Source organism: Perissodus microlepis, chromosome 1, assembly GCF_051167445.1.
Source record: "Perissodus microlepis isolate ML-2025 ecotype Zambia chromosome 1, ASM5116744v1, whole genome shotgun sequence".
NCBI lineage: Eukaryota > Metazoa > Chordata > Actinopteri > Cichliformes > Cichlidae > Perissodus > Perissodus microlepis.
The window spans coordinates 17098883-17112131 of record NC_140461.1 but is presented as its reverse complement, the minus strand read 5'-3'; the positions used below and the strand labels follow the sequence as shown (position 1 = coordinate 17112131).

Genomic DNA, 13249 nt, shown 5'->3' with positions numbered 1-13249 from the left:
TTTTTTTTTTTTTTTTGGTAATTAAAACCACATCAGAAGTGTGAGGTTTTCTCTGAGTGTTAGGTAAGGTTAGGCTAGCTGTGCAAACCATACACAGGAGCCTTGTGTTTGTGCAAATGTAAAAACATGTTGTCAAAGAATTGTTTCTTTATTTGAAGCAGCTCATTCTACTCATCACAATGTATCAATAACTCCTTGACAAACATTTAAATTATAAGGCAACCCAAGGTGTGCTTTCAGACAGTGTAGGGAAAAAATACACATGTAGGTATGTGTATTTAAAAAGTAAAATAAAATATAAACCTGCAATTTGTAATAAATAATGGAGCAAGTTATAACTGATCTACTTCAAATATTTTCATCAAGCACACTTCAAACACATGCTGAGCTGGCGATTTGGGGCTCAAATCCATTATAAACTCCCAAAGCCCTAAATAAAGTTTCAAACCAAAGAAATGCTTCTGTCCAAGTTGACACTCAAAGACATTTGATATTTTACAAAATAAATAAATTAAAGTCCATGAATCTTCAGCGTGAGCAACGCTCAGCAGACCTGAGTGACTTGTGTTCATTGATGCTGTACAGAAGCCATATTATACCTCTTCTTATGAAGAAAATGACACAATATAAATAATCTATCATCAGATTAGTACAATAGAAGTAAAGACAGGGTCTCCTTTCATGGATCTAATGACCACAATAAAATTTTTTGTACAGAAACCTGAGTATACGGCAATTTAGATTTTGTTACATGAATCACATTTCCTTTAGACAGTAAGTGTAAAATCATTTGGTGTGACTGTAAAGGTTTTAGATTTAATGCGCTCAGGTGGAAGTCTGGCATTGTTTGTTTTTGTCAATTTTTGGTTGACAAAAACAAAACAAAAAAAGCTTCCAACCTTATTATCCCAGCAATCAATGACCACAAAATCATTTAACAATCTCACATTGCATTAAATCTTATACAAATATTAACAATCTGTTTACACCACAGACCTCAGCTCATACTCACAAAGGTTTTAAAGCACAATGTAAAGTAAATTAAATGAGCCCATGTCTCTCACTGATCATGTACAACACCTCTATTTGTAAATCATATCTTCAAGTGACAATAGTGTTAACATTTCGGTCATGAAGGACGTATGTATTTATGTAGACATTTTCTGTTTTCTGGGCCTATTTTGCTAATTCACTTTTCTGCAGGGTCACGAAAAAGAAGCCGGGGTGCCTCTGGAGCAAAGTAAACCACATGGCACGGCACAACAGTTATCTCAAATAAATACAAAAATAAAACGCAACATTTCTAACAGTACTTACAATGGTGGTACAAAACATACCCTGAAATACAAGGAATTCAGACAAGCAGCACATTTACAGCATATTACATGCAATTAGTTACAGAAAACAGTCTACATTATATATATATTATCATATATAACTGCAAAATGGACACCTTTTAAAAAATGTACACAGAGCTAGACACATTTACATTTTGGTAAAACAAAATAGATCCCTAAATATCATACAGAATATAAAACTTCTTGAAACTTTGAATGATCACATGCAGGTTAGGACAGGAAGTGGATTCCAGCAACAAAAATGTTCAATTTCGACATTATTGTTCAACGACAGCTGAAGATGCTTGAGAATCCAGATATTTTCATCTCTTCTGTGCTCTAAAAACACACAACTAAGGAAAAAAAAAAACACACCATCTGGGGTTTGTTTGTTGTTGTTTTTTTAAAAAATGTTCATACATTTTATATAATGACAATCCACATCAATTACTCAATAAAGGCTCCTATATGTAGCGCAGAGTTTGATCGGATTCATCACCAATTTTCCCCTGTGAGAATTGCAGTCAGTTACTTTCAGCATTTCTATTTAGTGCTAGCATTCACAGATTTGTAAAAATTATCGGTGCATTATTCCAGCAAGAAAAGAGAAATCCTGGCCTTCGTGTGATTATTTGTAAAAATTAAAGACAGTATTCTTGCCTATATTGTTAAAGACGGAAACGACTAAAGTTGAATGGATCACAATAGCTTTATTGTTAAAAAAAAAAAAAAAAAAAAATCACCTGAAATACTTTTTATTTTATTTAAATGGAAGAATTTAATTTCATCTACCAGGTTATTTTAATAATGTAAGCAAACAGAAATGCTCTTTTTAATAAAGATGTTTATGTAAGAAAATATAATTATGAGGGAAAAAAATTCCACACTACTTCATGACTACATACAGTCAATACAAATAGGAGAGAATGTGCATGATAAGGAGCAAGCAACTGTGTCCTCATGCAAACTTTGGTTTACACTTCAATTCAAAACAGTAAGAGACTAAAAGAAAAATCCTGGAAAAATGCATCCTATGTACACAAAGCAACTCTTTTACACGCTTGTAATAAATATATATTATTCTTCTATATATTATCATCACTTTGTCATGTGCAGTCAGAAATACATTTATTATTTCATCCATCTTGTTGAATAAGTCTCACATATGTACAGATGCACTCTGTACCTCCCTGCGCTTACGCAATGCATATTTGGCCCTTTGCCTCATTAACACAGAGTGTGGAAATCTGGGAAAACTTAGGGACAAAACAAAAACCTGTTTTAGAAAAGTGATCATGACTGAATTTAATTTTTAACAGATATACACAGAAAGAAATCAGAAAGAATTCTCCTGCTGATAGATGGAAATAAAGGCCCATAATGAGTTTGACACCACAGCACTGCCTACCTGATCCCCCTTTTTTGTTTTTTTAGGTAGCTTCATACCCACACTGATCATCTATAATTTCTGTGGTGGGATGGTTACTTTTCACTTGTCTTGTTCTGCAGGTAACTGAAGAGTGCCTCTAGTCCTTTAGTTGAGCACCATAGCTGCTTCAACATCTGACATTCCTTCTCATTCACTTCCTCCAGGACGGACATGAGGATACTCCTCACCAGGCATTTAGACTCTTCTAAGACCTTTAAAACACACAGACAAAAGGGGAAAGAGTTATTTCATCTCCATCCTTAAGAGACACCTTTGCCTTCTGCATTGTGTAGATCAACAAGACTTACCACTGCGCTACAAGATGCCATTTCCTTTACACGCAGCATCACCTCTTGGTTGAATGTGGTTGGCCAGAAGACCTGCGACACGAGCCCTCGACTGCATGCTTCTTGTGCTGTGAGTTTTCTTCCACAGAAGAGCATCTCATTGGCCTGGAATGAAGGAGAAAAAATGCTATCGGTGGAACCACATAACATTACGTGGAATTTTGCTAAAAAATTTATTTTGATGGGACCCACAAGAGCAACGCCCAGTATTTGAGGGAAGGTGTAAGAGGAGCATCCAGAAGGAGTGAGGTGCAGGGCTGCACATGGAGTTTGGAACCAGGCCCTTTCACTGGCCCACACCACATCGCACAGTGGCAGGATGGATGCTCCTAAGCCCAGAGCAGGGCCGTTTATTGCCACCACAATGGGTTTCTTGAAGTGGATGAATGCCAACACAAAGTCCCTACAGGGGTCACAGAATGATCAGCAGTGACTCTATCAAGACTAATGGTAACACACAAAAGAGCTGCTGCCTGTAGTGGAGTGATTTCTTCTTACCGTACAGCATCTGCGATGCGGCTGCTCTCTTTTCTGCGGTCAGTGGACAGACGCCCTATCAGATACGATGGCTCCAGGCCACTGCAGAAAACAGTCCCCACTGAACTGAGCAGTAGTAATTTACTGTCATCCGCAGCGGCATTACCCAAAGCTCGACAAACTTCCTTCATGATCTGAAGAGAAAGAAGAACAAATGTGTATTACATTCTTAACCAACAAAAGAGGACTGGTTGGGAAGGAAAAAGCTTAAATATAGGTTCTGAATGCTCAGAGTAAAACTGAAGATCCACTAGGTACATCATTATTTTTTATTGCAATGCCCAGAGCAGAGAAAAGAAAAAAAGACCAGCACTGGGACTACAAGACTTCCTTCTGCGTCCTTACAGTTAACAAAGACTGAAAACTGTGTAGCACATCACAGCATCTAACAAAATTTCACTTTGAAGGAACAAGCTTGAGATATTCAGTTTAAACATGCTAATGCTAAATATATATAACTGTATATATATATTGCATAAATACTATACAATTTACATTCTCTATTTAAATTTAAAGGGCAAAAAATAAATCAAAACAAGATTTTGGACTTTTGCTCCAATAAGCTTAGTTTCTGTGTAGAAGGTCAGCTTAGCGGTGAAATGGTTTCTAGTTACTTGATGTTACTCTGTGAGCAGGGGTTGTTGTGGGTAAGATGTTAATGTGACGACTAGCACTATGCAGCTTGTTTGTTGCTGCCCATCAGCAACAACTGGCTTAACTGTATGTTAACAATTCCCACTCCTTATGGCTGCATGCGTTAGCGTTACAAAGGAAGAAAAGCTGTGTGTGTAAACTTCTAAATGTTATAATAAGAAATATTTTTTTAAGAAGGGTATATTAAGAAAATATTGGTCAGACTTTACTTGAATATAACCTCCTTGCAGTATGGTATGTCAACAACTGGGCCCAGTACATTTTAGTAGTCTGAAAAGAAACACGTTTCATGCTGCCAGTTAAAACAATATATGCAAAATTCAGTATTAAGAGTTTGGCCTTTGTCTCATCTGATAAACAAGAGAGTTTGCCGACATTGTCAGGCAGTCAACCTGACAAACCCCAGCCCCACACCCACACCACCATGTCACTTTCTGCAGTCAGTCTGCACACTGTGTTGTTGCATTTTAATCAGATTATCACTCCTGACCCATATTAACCATTCGACCTCAAAAGTGAACTTAATTCTCTATGTCTCACCAAGCACATAATCTGACCCCAGTTTTAACCGTGTGTACTGTGTTGTCTGCGTATTTGAATTACTCATGTTGTGGGGACACAAGTCCGTTTACACAGTGACGTGGTGGGGCACAAAAAGCACGTTCTCATAATGAAATTTAATAGTGAATGTAAGGGTTAGGCAAGCACGTTTTGATTAAAGTTAGGATAAGTCTCCAGGAAATTAATGCAAGTCAATGTAATATCCTCTACAATGATGGAAACCATTTGTGTGTGTGTGTGTGTGTGTGTGTGTGTGTGTGTGTGTGTGTGTGTGTGTGTGTGTGTGTGTAAACGAGCATGACAGAAAGTGAGAAATTACAAATGTCATTATTTTAGGAGGTGAATGAAACACTTGCTCAGATACATGAAGGAGAAATGAACAGATGCTAGTTCCACTCGATCAAACAGAGAAAGAAGAGGGCGATCAAAGTGACATTCATGAGGAGTCGGAGAACTTGAAGACGTTAGTAGACAAATCTGCTGCAGTATGCATTTAGGCATGTTTATCATTGAGACAATTAATGAGATGCTCTGTGCTTTAATCTTCAGGACATTTAGTTTAGAATAAAATGTTGTGTTAAAGTGCTGAGTCTTGGTTTTAATTTGAGAAGGTGTTCCTCAATATTTGAAGAACTGTTGAGAAGGTCCAAAAAAAGTTGTTTGGCTGCTACATGTTTCTTGAACAGCTTGTTATATGTTAATGTATAATAAAACTAGAAAAGGGCAAATAACATAGAAAACTGATCAGCATCAGCAGTTTTTTCAGTAAAAATATTTTAAATTTATCAGAACAGAAATTTGCTTTTCTTGTGGATGCAAGAACTAGCCTTTTCAAAGAAAATGTTAAGGATATTTCTCACTTTTTAATTTCTTACTTCTCTTTCATTTATTGATGAAATGGGGAAAAAACCCCAGTTGGTTGAAAAACAATGGGATTATAATAGAAAGCTACAATACTTTAGGCCAGAAAGGTGATAGAAAGTGTACCAGTTAATAGATAGGGGGACTTTCTCACTTACAGCCAACACTGAGTGTTTAGAAGAAAAAGGAACTGGGATATTTTTCAAGATTTTCTCAGCCATCCAGTAAGCACATCCGTAGACCCTCTTGTTCCTGTGGCTTCAAAGACTGAGAGACATAGAAGGAGCTATCTGAGCTGTTTGATGAGCCCACAGCTTACGAGCTTAGTGTCACAGATGAAAGTACACACACATGTGCACACATAGTTTAGGCCACTTCGGTGCTTGTGAAGTACAGACTGCCGTGCTTATGATGCTGTATCAAAGCCAGAACCACCCTCTGTGGAAGATGTGAGACACATCCTACAATCTGAGAAGATGAAAATCCTGTTTGCTTGAAGGCAGATGATTTTGGGTTGCATGTAATTTGTGGCTAATGCCATAATATTTTAATAGACCTCTAAAAACAGACCTGTTAACATTGACAGATTGAACCTCATTCATTTATTAATGAGGTTCAATTTTACACAGATGAAATTTAAAATAAATAAATGTTTTTCTGTATGGTTACAGACCAGAATGAATTACTCTCAAAATATAAATGACAGGAGGTAGAGAAAAAGTGTTTATCCACAACTGTGCAAATGATGCACAAAAAAAGAACAGCTGAATGTTTTTAGCGTACTAACGTGTTATTAGAGGCCACTGCAGCTGTCATGGAGCAAGAAACGGTCACAACCTGGACACTAGTCACTATTCTGTTCATTCATACTATGGCTAATTTAGAATGGCCAGTTAACCTAATCCACACATGTTTTTGGACATGCTAATACAAGACAGAAAGACCCCAATCTGGATTTGAACCCAGGACCTTCTTCCTGTGTGGCAGCACTGCTAATTATTACACATCTGTGGTGCCCCCGTTAATAACCCTGATTTTTTTTTTTTTTAAATGTCGGTGGGTATATTAGTACATATTGGGGCTTGCGTGCATGTGGATGTGTCCTGTTTCTCCCTGAACTCAGCCGTCATCCATTTCCCTTGGAGGAACTCAGCAATTAGCCACTCAACACTATAAACGCTGGTGTTAAGCGGTTTGGTCTCAGTGTGTGGGCCAGCCCTGAGAGTGGTGAGTTGTAGTAGTGTCTTTGGCCGGAGATTTGACTGTCAGATTAGTGGTTCTTTGGAGCTTTTACTGAGTACCTAATGTCTGTCGAAAGCAATTTTTTTCTCTATTAACTTGTTTGTTAACAATTTCTTTTCAGTGTATTTTAGTTCGTGGTTGTCGTTTGTTTGGTGGGTATAGCGGTGTAGTCATCTCTTTCAGCTCTATTCTTTTAAATGAAAACCACATTTTCATGGGCTACTCTTTTTCTTTTCTCAGTTTCTTTTCCCCTGTTGTTACTCCCCTCATCCCTTAGGCTTTTGAGGAACTTAATTTGGGGGGGTCATCCGGGATAATAATTATATTTCAGCTTCAAGCAAAAGTACACACCTATTCTATAAACAGTAAAATGGTCTGGAAATTGCTTGAATTACTAAACAGTTTAAACAGTATCTCCATTAAATCCTTTAAATTAAAACTGAAACAGAAATCAAAATTCAGCTGCTGGTATGCATCTGGGGAGAGCAAGTTACTGAAATCACTCATAGGAAATTTAAATAGACCAGCTTGTTGTTGATTGGAGTGTGGAAGTGAGCAACCAATCATGGGCTGGAAGACTCCTGCAGGCAGCCAGATCAACGAGTGAATCATCACAGTTCACAAAGCTGCATAGAAGAGAGCCATTAAATGACATCAAGTACTGCAGATGCACATGCTCCAGCCTTTCTCAAGCTCTTCACCCAGTTTTTTAAGTTTGAGTTTTATGCCTCCATTGAGCAAAGCCTGAGTAAAACTATAGTGATGTATTTTAGACGAATGAGTCTATGTTGTATCTGCCTTGTTGATGCACACAAAGTCAGCTATGTTTGGACTAATACCGTCTTCCAGTCTATTTAGAGTCTACTTGGAGGGCAAATGCAAAGTTGTTACCCCAGTAGTGTGGCATGTGCTGACAAATCTGTGCTCTCTCAGTAAATTGGACAGCCTTGCATTTACCCTTAATCATCCTTTGATTCACCCTCAAGTCACTTCTACCCATGTGGACATACACATGGGCTGTGGAAAGTGTGCAACTAGGATAACCCAACACTTTAATCCACTGAAGCACTACACCTGGATATACTGATAATAACCATGTCTGATTAAGCAAAAAGAATGACCACAAATAGATGCAACTTGAAGCAAATTCTACACTGAGTTCAAACATTTCTGTTCTCACTTCATAGGGTCATTAAGAAAAACAATAAATAAAACCTTTATGCACAAAAAAACCTGAATATACAAATATAGGTTACAGGTTCTGATCAGTGATTTAAATTACAGATTTAGACACCGTCTGTTACTATGGCTATAAAGTTCAACATCTACAGTTTGTTTCACTGCTAGATTATGATTTTTTTAAGGTAGTTTGACTGACATGGAGTTAGCAGGTGATCACCAAATTACTGACAAGAGCGTAAGAAAACTCATCAAAAGTGGGAGGACACAGCTTGGTACAGATTATGCCCCCTAAACGCCTGTAGAGAAGACTCAGCTGGTATATCATTACACATAATCAGAAGTGTTTCTCAAAACAGTAAGGCCCTGAATAATCTATTAATAAATCAACCAAAAACTTTTTGTCATTTTATACCTTAATCTTATCAAGTAATGGAGAGACTGAAAAGGCAGAATTCACTTTAAAAGTTTCTTTTTGTACTCACAAATTTACATTTTAAATAATATATTTTTTGAGAATGCACTGCAAATAAAAAAAGAACAAACACTGGTTTATATTTCTCATTAACTATTTGAGGGTACTCCTATTTTAGAAGTCGGGAAATTAATGACAGCCAAACTATATTCTTAAAACAATATTCCAGTTGTCCCATTTACATACTAGGTTTAAATTTCTTTAAATGAATAATGTTTATGTTAATGATGCCCATGCCTCCTGGAGACCATAGCCTGTAGAAGCAATGGGAGTGATATTCCTAAATAGCAAACAGCTATGAAGAAATCATTGGCGATTATCTCTAGGGTATCCAGTTCTCTCTCTAAGAATAATTACATAAAGACTTCCTCAATGATCTTGCAGCATAATTTCCTCACTAGTTCAACTGGCATTTTGCTGCAGTAACAACAGATGGCAAAACACTGCATTATATGTACCCCTAATTGCTAAACTTGTTGAAGCCTTGTTTGTTAGGAGGCAGCTTTGAGGAAACTGTGCCCCCTTTTCAGCAGTGCCCTGTGTTAGATTTATGCAGCTAGCACTTTCACACCTGGCAGCTGTCAAATAAAACCACAGTTTTCTAAAACCGTCTCCTGAAAAACTCCCCTTGAGCAGTTAGGGAACTACTGCATTGCTCCAGGGCATCTCTACAACAGTTACTGGGCAAACTTTCATGGTTTCTTTTTTTCCCCAGACAGAACTCCATGGCAACTAGGATACAATCAACACCAATTAATACGTGTCAGCGAAGCACAAAATATAAATTATGTAAATATAAATAAACCGACATGCACTAATCAAAATGAAAAATGTAACATGGGCACAGCACTCATGTTTTTTTTTTGTTCTCACCTCTGGCGTCAGACCATTGTTATCTGTTGTTTGGCTGGAGAGCAGGACATGCGTGAAGCCCTCTTCCTTCCTGACCACAATGTCTCGAAATCGACAATTGCTCTCGTTCTGTCGCACGTTGTACCTGAGACGCTTGTCAAAAACGTAGCCTTTCTCCTCAGCCAGCTTCCGCTTCACTGAGCTGTGTAGGTGCATCTTCCCATTGGCTAAAGGTGAGCCTGATTCATACAAGAAGTGACAGAATAGGTCAGTCTGTCTTCTAGAACATTTTAAAATAATTGACAGCAACTGAAAGAAAAGAAAAAATCTATTACAGTTGGCTACTGCAATTATTGCTATTGCAATTACAAAGTGCTTCCAAATCCAAGTTTAAGGGTGAAATATATTTTTTAAGAAAGAGCATTTAAAAAAGGGACTTTGATTTGCACTTCACACAGAGAAATTATTCGGTAAATCTTAGTTTGGTTAGACTGCGGACCTTTTAAAAGCGTCTGAGACTGAAGAAGTGACTTGGATGAGTGACGAAATGTTTCTTCCACTGAAAACGTTACATTCAGATGAATGTAATCAACTTTTTGGGATTTCCTTACCTGGATGATTGAGCAAGCATTAAGATACAGTAGTTCATCTTTTGGATTGGATCACATGTGCCAGCCTTTGCTCCCCATGTGTGAGTGAGCCTTGGCCACCCATGACCCTATCATTGGTTCACCACAGTTTCGTTCTTGGATCACTTTTCTTGCATTTTGACCACTGCAGACTGGGAAAGCCCCATAAGAGCTGCAGTTTTAGAGAATCTCTGACCCAGTTAGTCTAACAATCACAATTTGGCCCTTCTCAGGCTCGCACAAATGCTTACACTTGCCCATTTTTCTTGTTTCTAACACATCAACTTTGAGGAGAAAATATTCACTAGCCACCTAATATATCTCACCCACTAACAGCTACCATGATGAAGAGATAATGAGTGTTATTCACTTCACCTGTCAGCAGCCACAATGTTGTGCCCGATCAGTGTATTTGAAATCTGGAGTACACCCAACCCTTCCTTACAGCAAATTATCTTTGCTGCCACAGTGTGGCCTGAGTCTTTTTCACGTCACAGTGTTAAACAAATCCTGCAAAGTTACTCCAACTATCAAATAAATAGAATAGAATAGAATAGAATAGAATGCCTTTATTGTCACTATACAGTTGTACAATGAGATACAGAGCATCTCCTACTCAGTGTAAACATGCTGGGGGGGGGGGTACAGTTCTGCAGCGCTATGTACATATGGACAGTATTAACATAGGGAAAAACATATATATATATAAAATGTACAATATACAAGCCGTAAGTAATATGTAATAAATAGAGTTATGTATATACAGTTGAGTTATTGCACATGGAATTGGTATAAATAGTGTTATGTATATACAGTTGAGTTGTTGCACATAGAATTGGTATTGCACAGTGGTGGTCCATAGAGGAAGTGGGAAGTGGGGGGGCTGTGTTATCTGTGCATGTGTGAGTTCAGGGTGGTTATCGCTTTGGGGAAGAAACTGTTTTTTAGTCTGTGGGTTTTTGTGTTGATGCACCTGTAGCGCTTCCCTGAGGGAAGCAGGCTGAACATGTTGAAGCCAGGGTGGGAGCTGTCCTTGATAATGTTTGCTGCTCTGGTGAGGCAGCGGGAGGAATAAATGTCCATCAGGGAGGGGAGAGGGCAGCCGATGATCTTTTGTGCTGTCTTGACCACACTCTGAAGCCTCACTCTATCTGCTTTGGTGCAGCTGCCGTACCACACCGTGATGCAGTAGGTTAGCAGGCTCTCAATGGACGAGCGGTAGAAGGTCAGCAGCAGGTTGGAGTTCAGCTTGTACTTCCTGAGGACTCTCAGGAAGTGCAGCCGCTGTTGGGCCTTCTTGATGACCGCTGAGATGTTTCCTGTCCAGGAGATGTCAGCAGAGATGAGGACACCAAGGAACCGGAAAGTGTGGACCCTCTCCACACACTCCCCGTTGATGTAGAGGGGGGCCAAGTCGGTGCTGTGTCTCCTGAAGTCAACAATGAGCTCTTTGGTTTTCTTGGTGTTCAGTGCCAGGTTGTTTTCTGAACACCATGCTGCCAGCTTCAGGACTTCCTCTCTGTACTCTGCCTCGTCTCCCTTTGAGATGAGTCCGACTACCGTGGTGTCATCAGCAAACTTGATGATGAGAGTGTTGTTGTGGGTCGAACTGCAGTCGTGGGTGTAGAGAGAATACAAGAGGGGGCTCAGCACACAGCCCTGTGGGGAGCCGGTGCTCAGTGTGTGAGTGGAGGAGAGATGAGGGCCGAGTCTTACAGTCTGGGGCCGGTTTGTGAGGAAATCCTTTATCCAGGCACATGTGAGAGGAGGGAGGCCAAGAGTGACCAGTTTGGTGATGAGGATGTCCGGGATGATTGTATTAAAGGCTGAGCTGTAGTCCACAAAGAGCATTCGGACGTAGCTTTGCCGCTGCTCTAGGTGACTCAGCACAGCGTGGAGGGCTGTGGTGTTGTGTTTAGCCTATCAAGGCTACAAGTTCCTAATAAAAAAAATGCATCTTCTTAGTTTTACTACATTTCTTTATACTATAATATTATTTCTTAATACTTAGAGCTGAAAGCTGAAGGAAAAAAAAGAAAAAAGATACATAGTCCATATACAGAAGTCTAGAAAATATTACATTATCTGAACTCAAAAAAATGATTTTTTTTTTTTTTCAGTAATGCGTTTTGTTTTGTTTTTTTTTAGCCCGAATAATTTTATACTAGCAATGATTTTAATTAATTTTGAATTTCTTAGTCATTCCCAGTGTTATTATGCGATGTGGACAATTACACCTACTTTTACATGTACATGTGTCATCTAAGGGTATTCTCTCTGCACAATATCACAACTCTCTTGGTGTGATTCAATGAATTTCAACTTGATTGCATTAACATTTCAACCTTGAAAATTGCCCACAGTTATATTTACATGCAATCTCATGTTCACATTTGAAAAGCAATCAGTGTAATTTTCAGGTCTTGTCACACAAAGGAGCATTAACGTACAGGAGCAGTGTAATATCTAATGCACAGAAATCACTGATTCATCTGCACTGAGAAAGAAAAAGAAATGTCCAAGAGGGTCGAGTACCACATTCTCAGCTGTAGACTTTTACGAGATAAATGATTAAAGGCAGAAAGAAAAATGAGTCAGACAAAGCACATGTTCCTCATCTAAGAACAACATTTATTCTGGTAAACAATAACCAGAATAAATCAGAAATTACTCAGGCACACAAGAGTCTTTTTACTAGAACAAATGGTGTGATGCTTTTCCAGCCAAATTTATGACTGATGAAAATATGGAGACAAAACTCTGGTCCTTAAACAATAAAGTTCATGTTGACTGAAGAAAAAAGTAAAGTATTTCTTGCCTGAAAATATAAGAATGCACTTTTAAATAATCATCATACATTGGGGATTTGTTTCTTTAATTAACACAATCTGAAACTTGACTAATAGTGACTTAATTTAAAAAGCTAATTTGATTAAATTTTTACAGCAAGCTTGAAAACAAAACTAATTTGTAGGTACTGTGGGGGTTTTTTGGGTGCCAATTTTGAAATGGTGTCACCACCTTAATTGGGTCCATTAATGTTTGGACAATGACTTTTTTTGTGATTTTGACTTTGTGCACCACCACAGCAGAACTTAAATGAACAAAAAAGATGTGATTGAAGCGCAGGCTTTCATCTATTATTC

The 13249-nt window shown here is 38.3% G+C and overlaps 1 protein-coding gene across 1 annotated transcript in view; it reads right to left on the bottom strand.

The window, feature by feature from the left end:
* Positions 1 to 129: 129 nt before the first annotated feature.
* LOC146393640 (chromodomain Y-like protein 2) overlaps positions 130 to 13249 on the bottom strand; it is a 47637-nt gene continuing 34517 nt past the window's right edge. The window contains exons 3-7 of the mRNA XM_084932324.1: positions 9496 to 9713; positions 3612 to 3784; positions 3306 to 3516; positions 3075 to 3218; positions 130 to 2978 (exon numbers count right to left, since the gene is read on the bottom strand). Of these exons, the coding sequence (XP_084788450.1) occupies positions 2820 to 2978; positions 3075 to 3218; positions 3306 to 3516; positions 3612 to 3784; positions 9496 to 9713 (905 nt within the window). The 3' untranslated portion in view covers positions 130 to 2819. The remainder of the gene's footprint in view (positions 2979 to 3074; positions 3219 to 3305; positions 3517 to 3611; positions 3785 to 9495; positions 9714 to 13249) is intronic.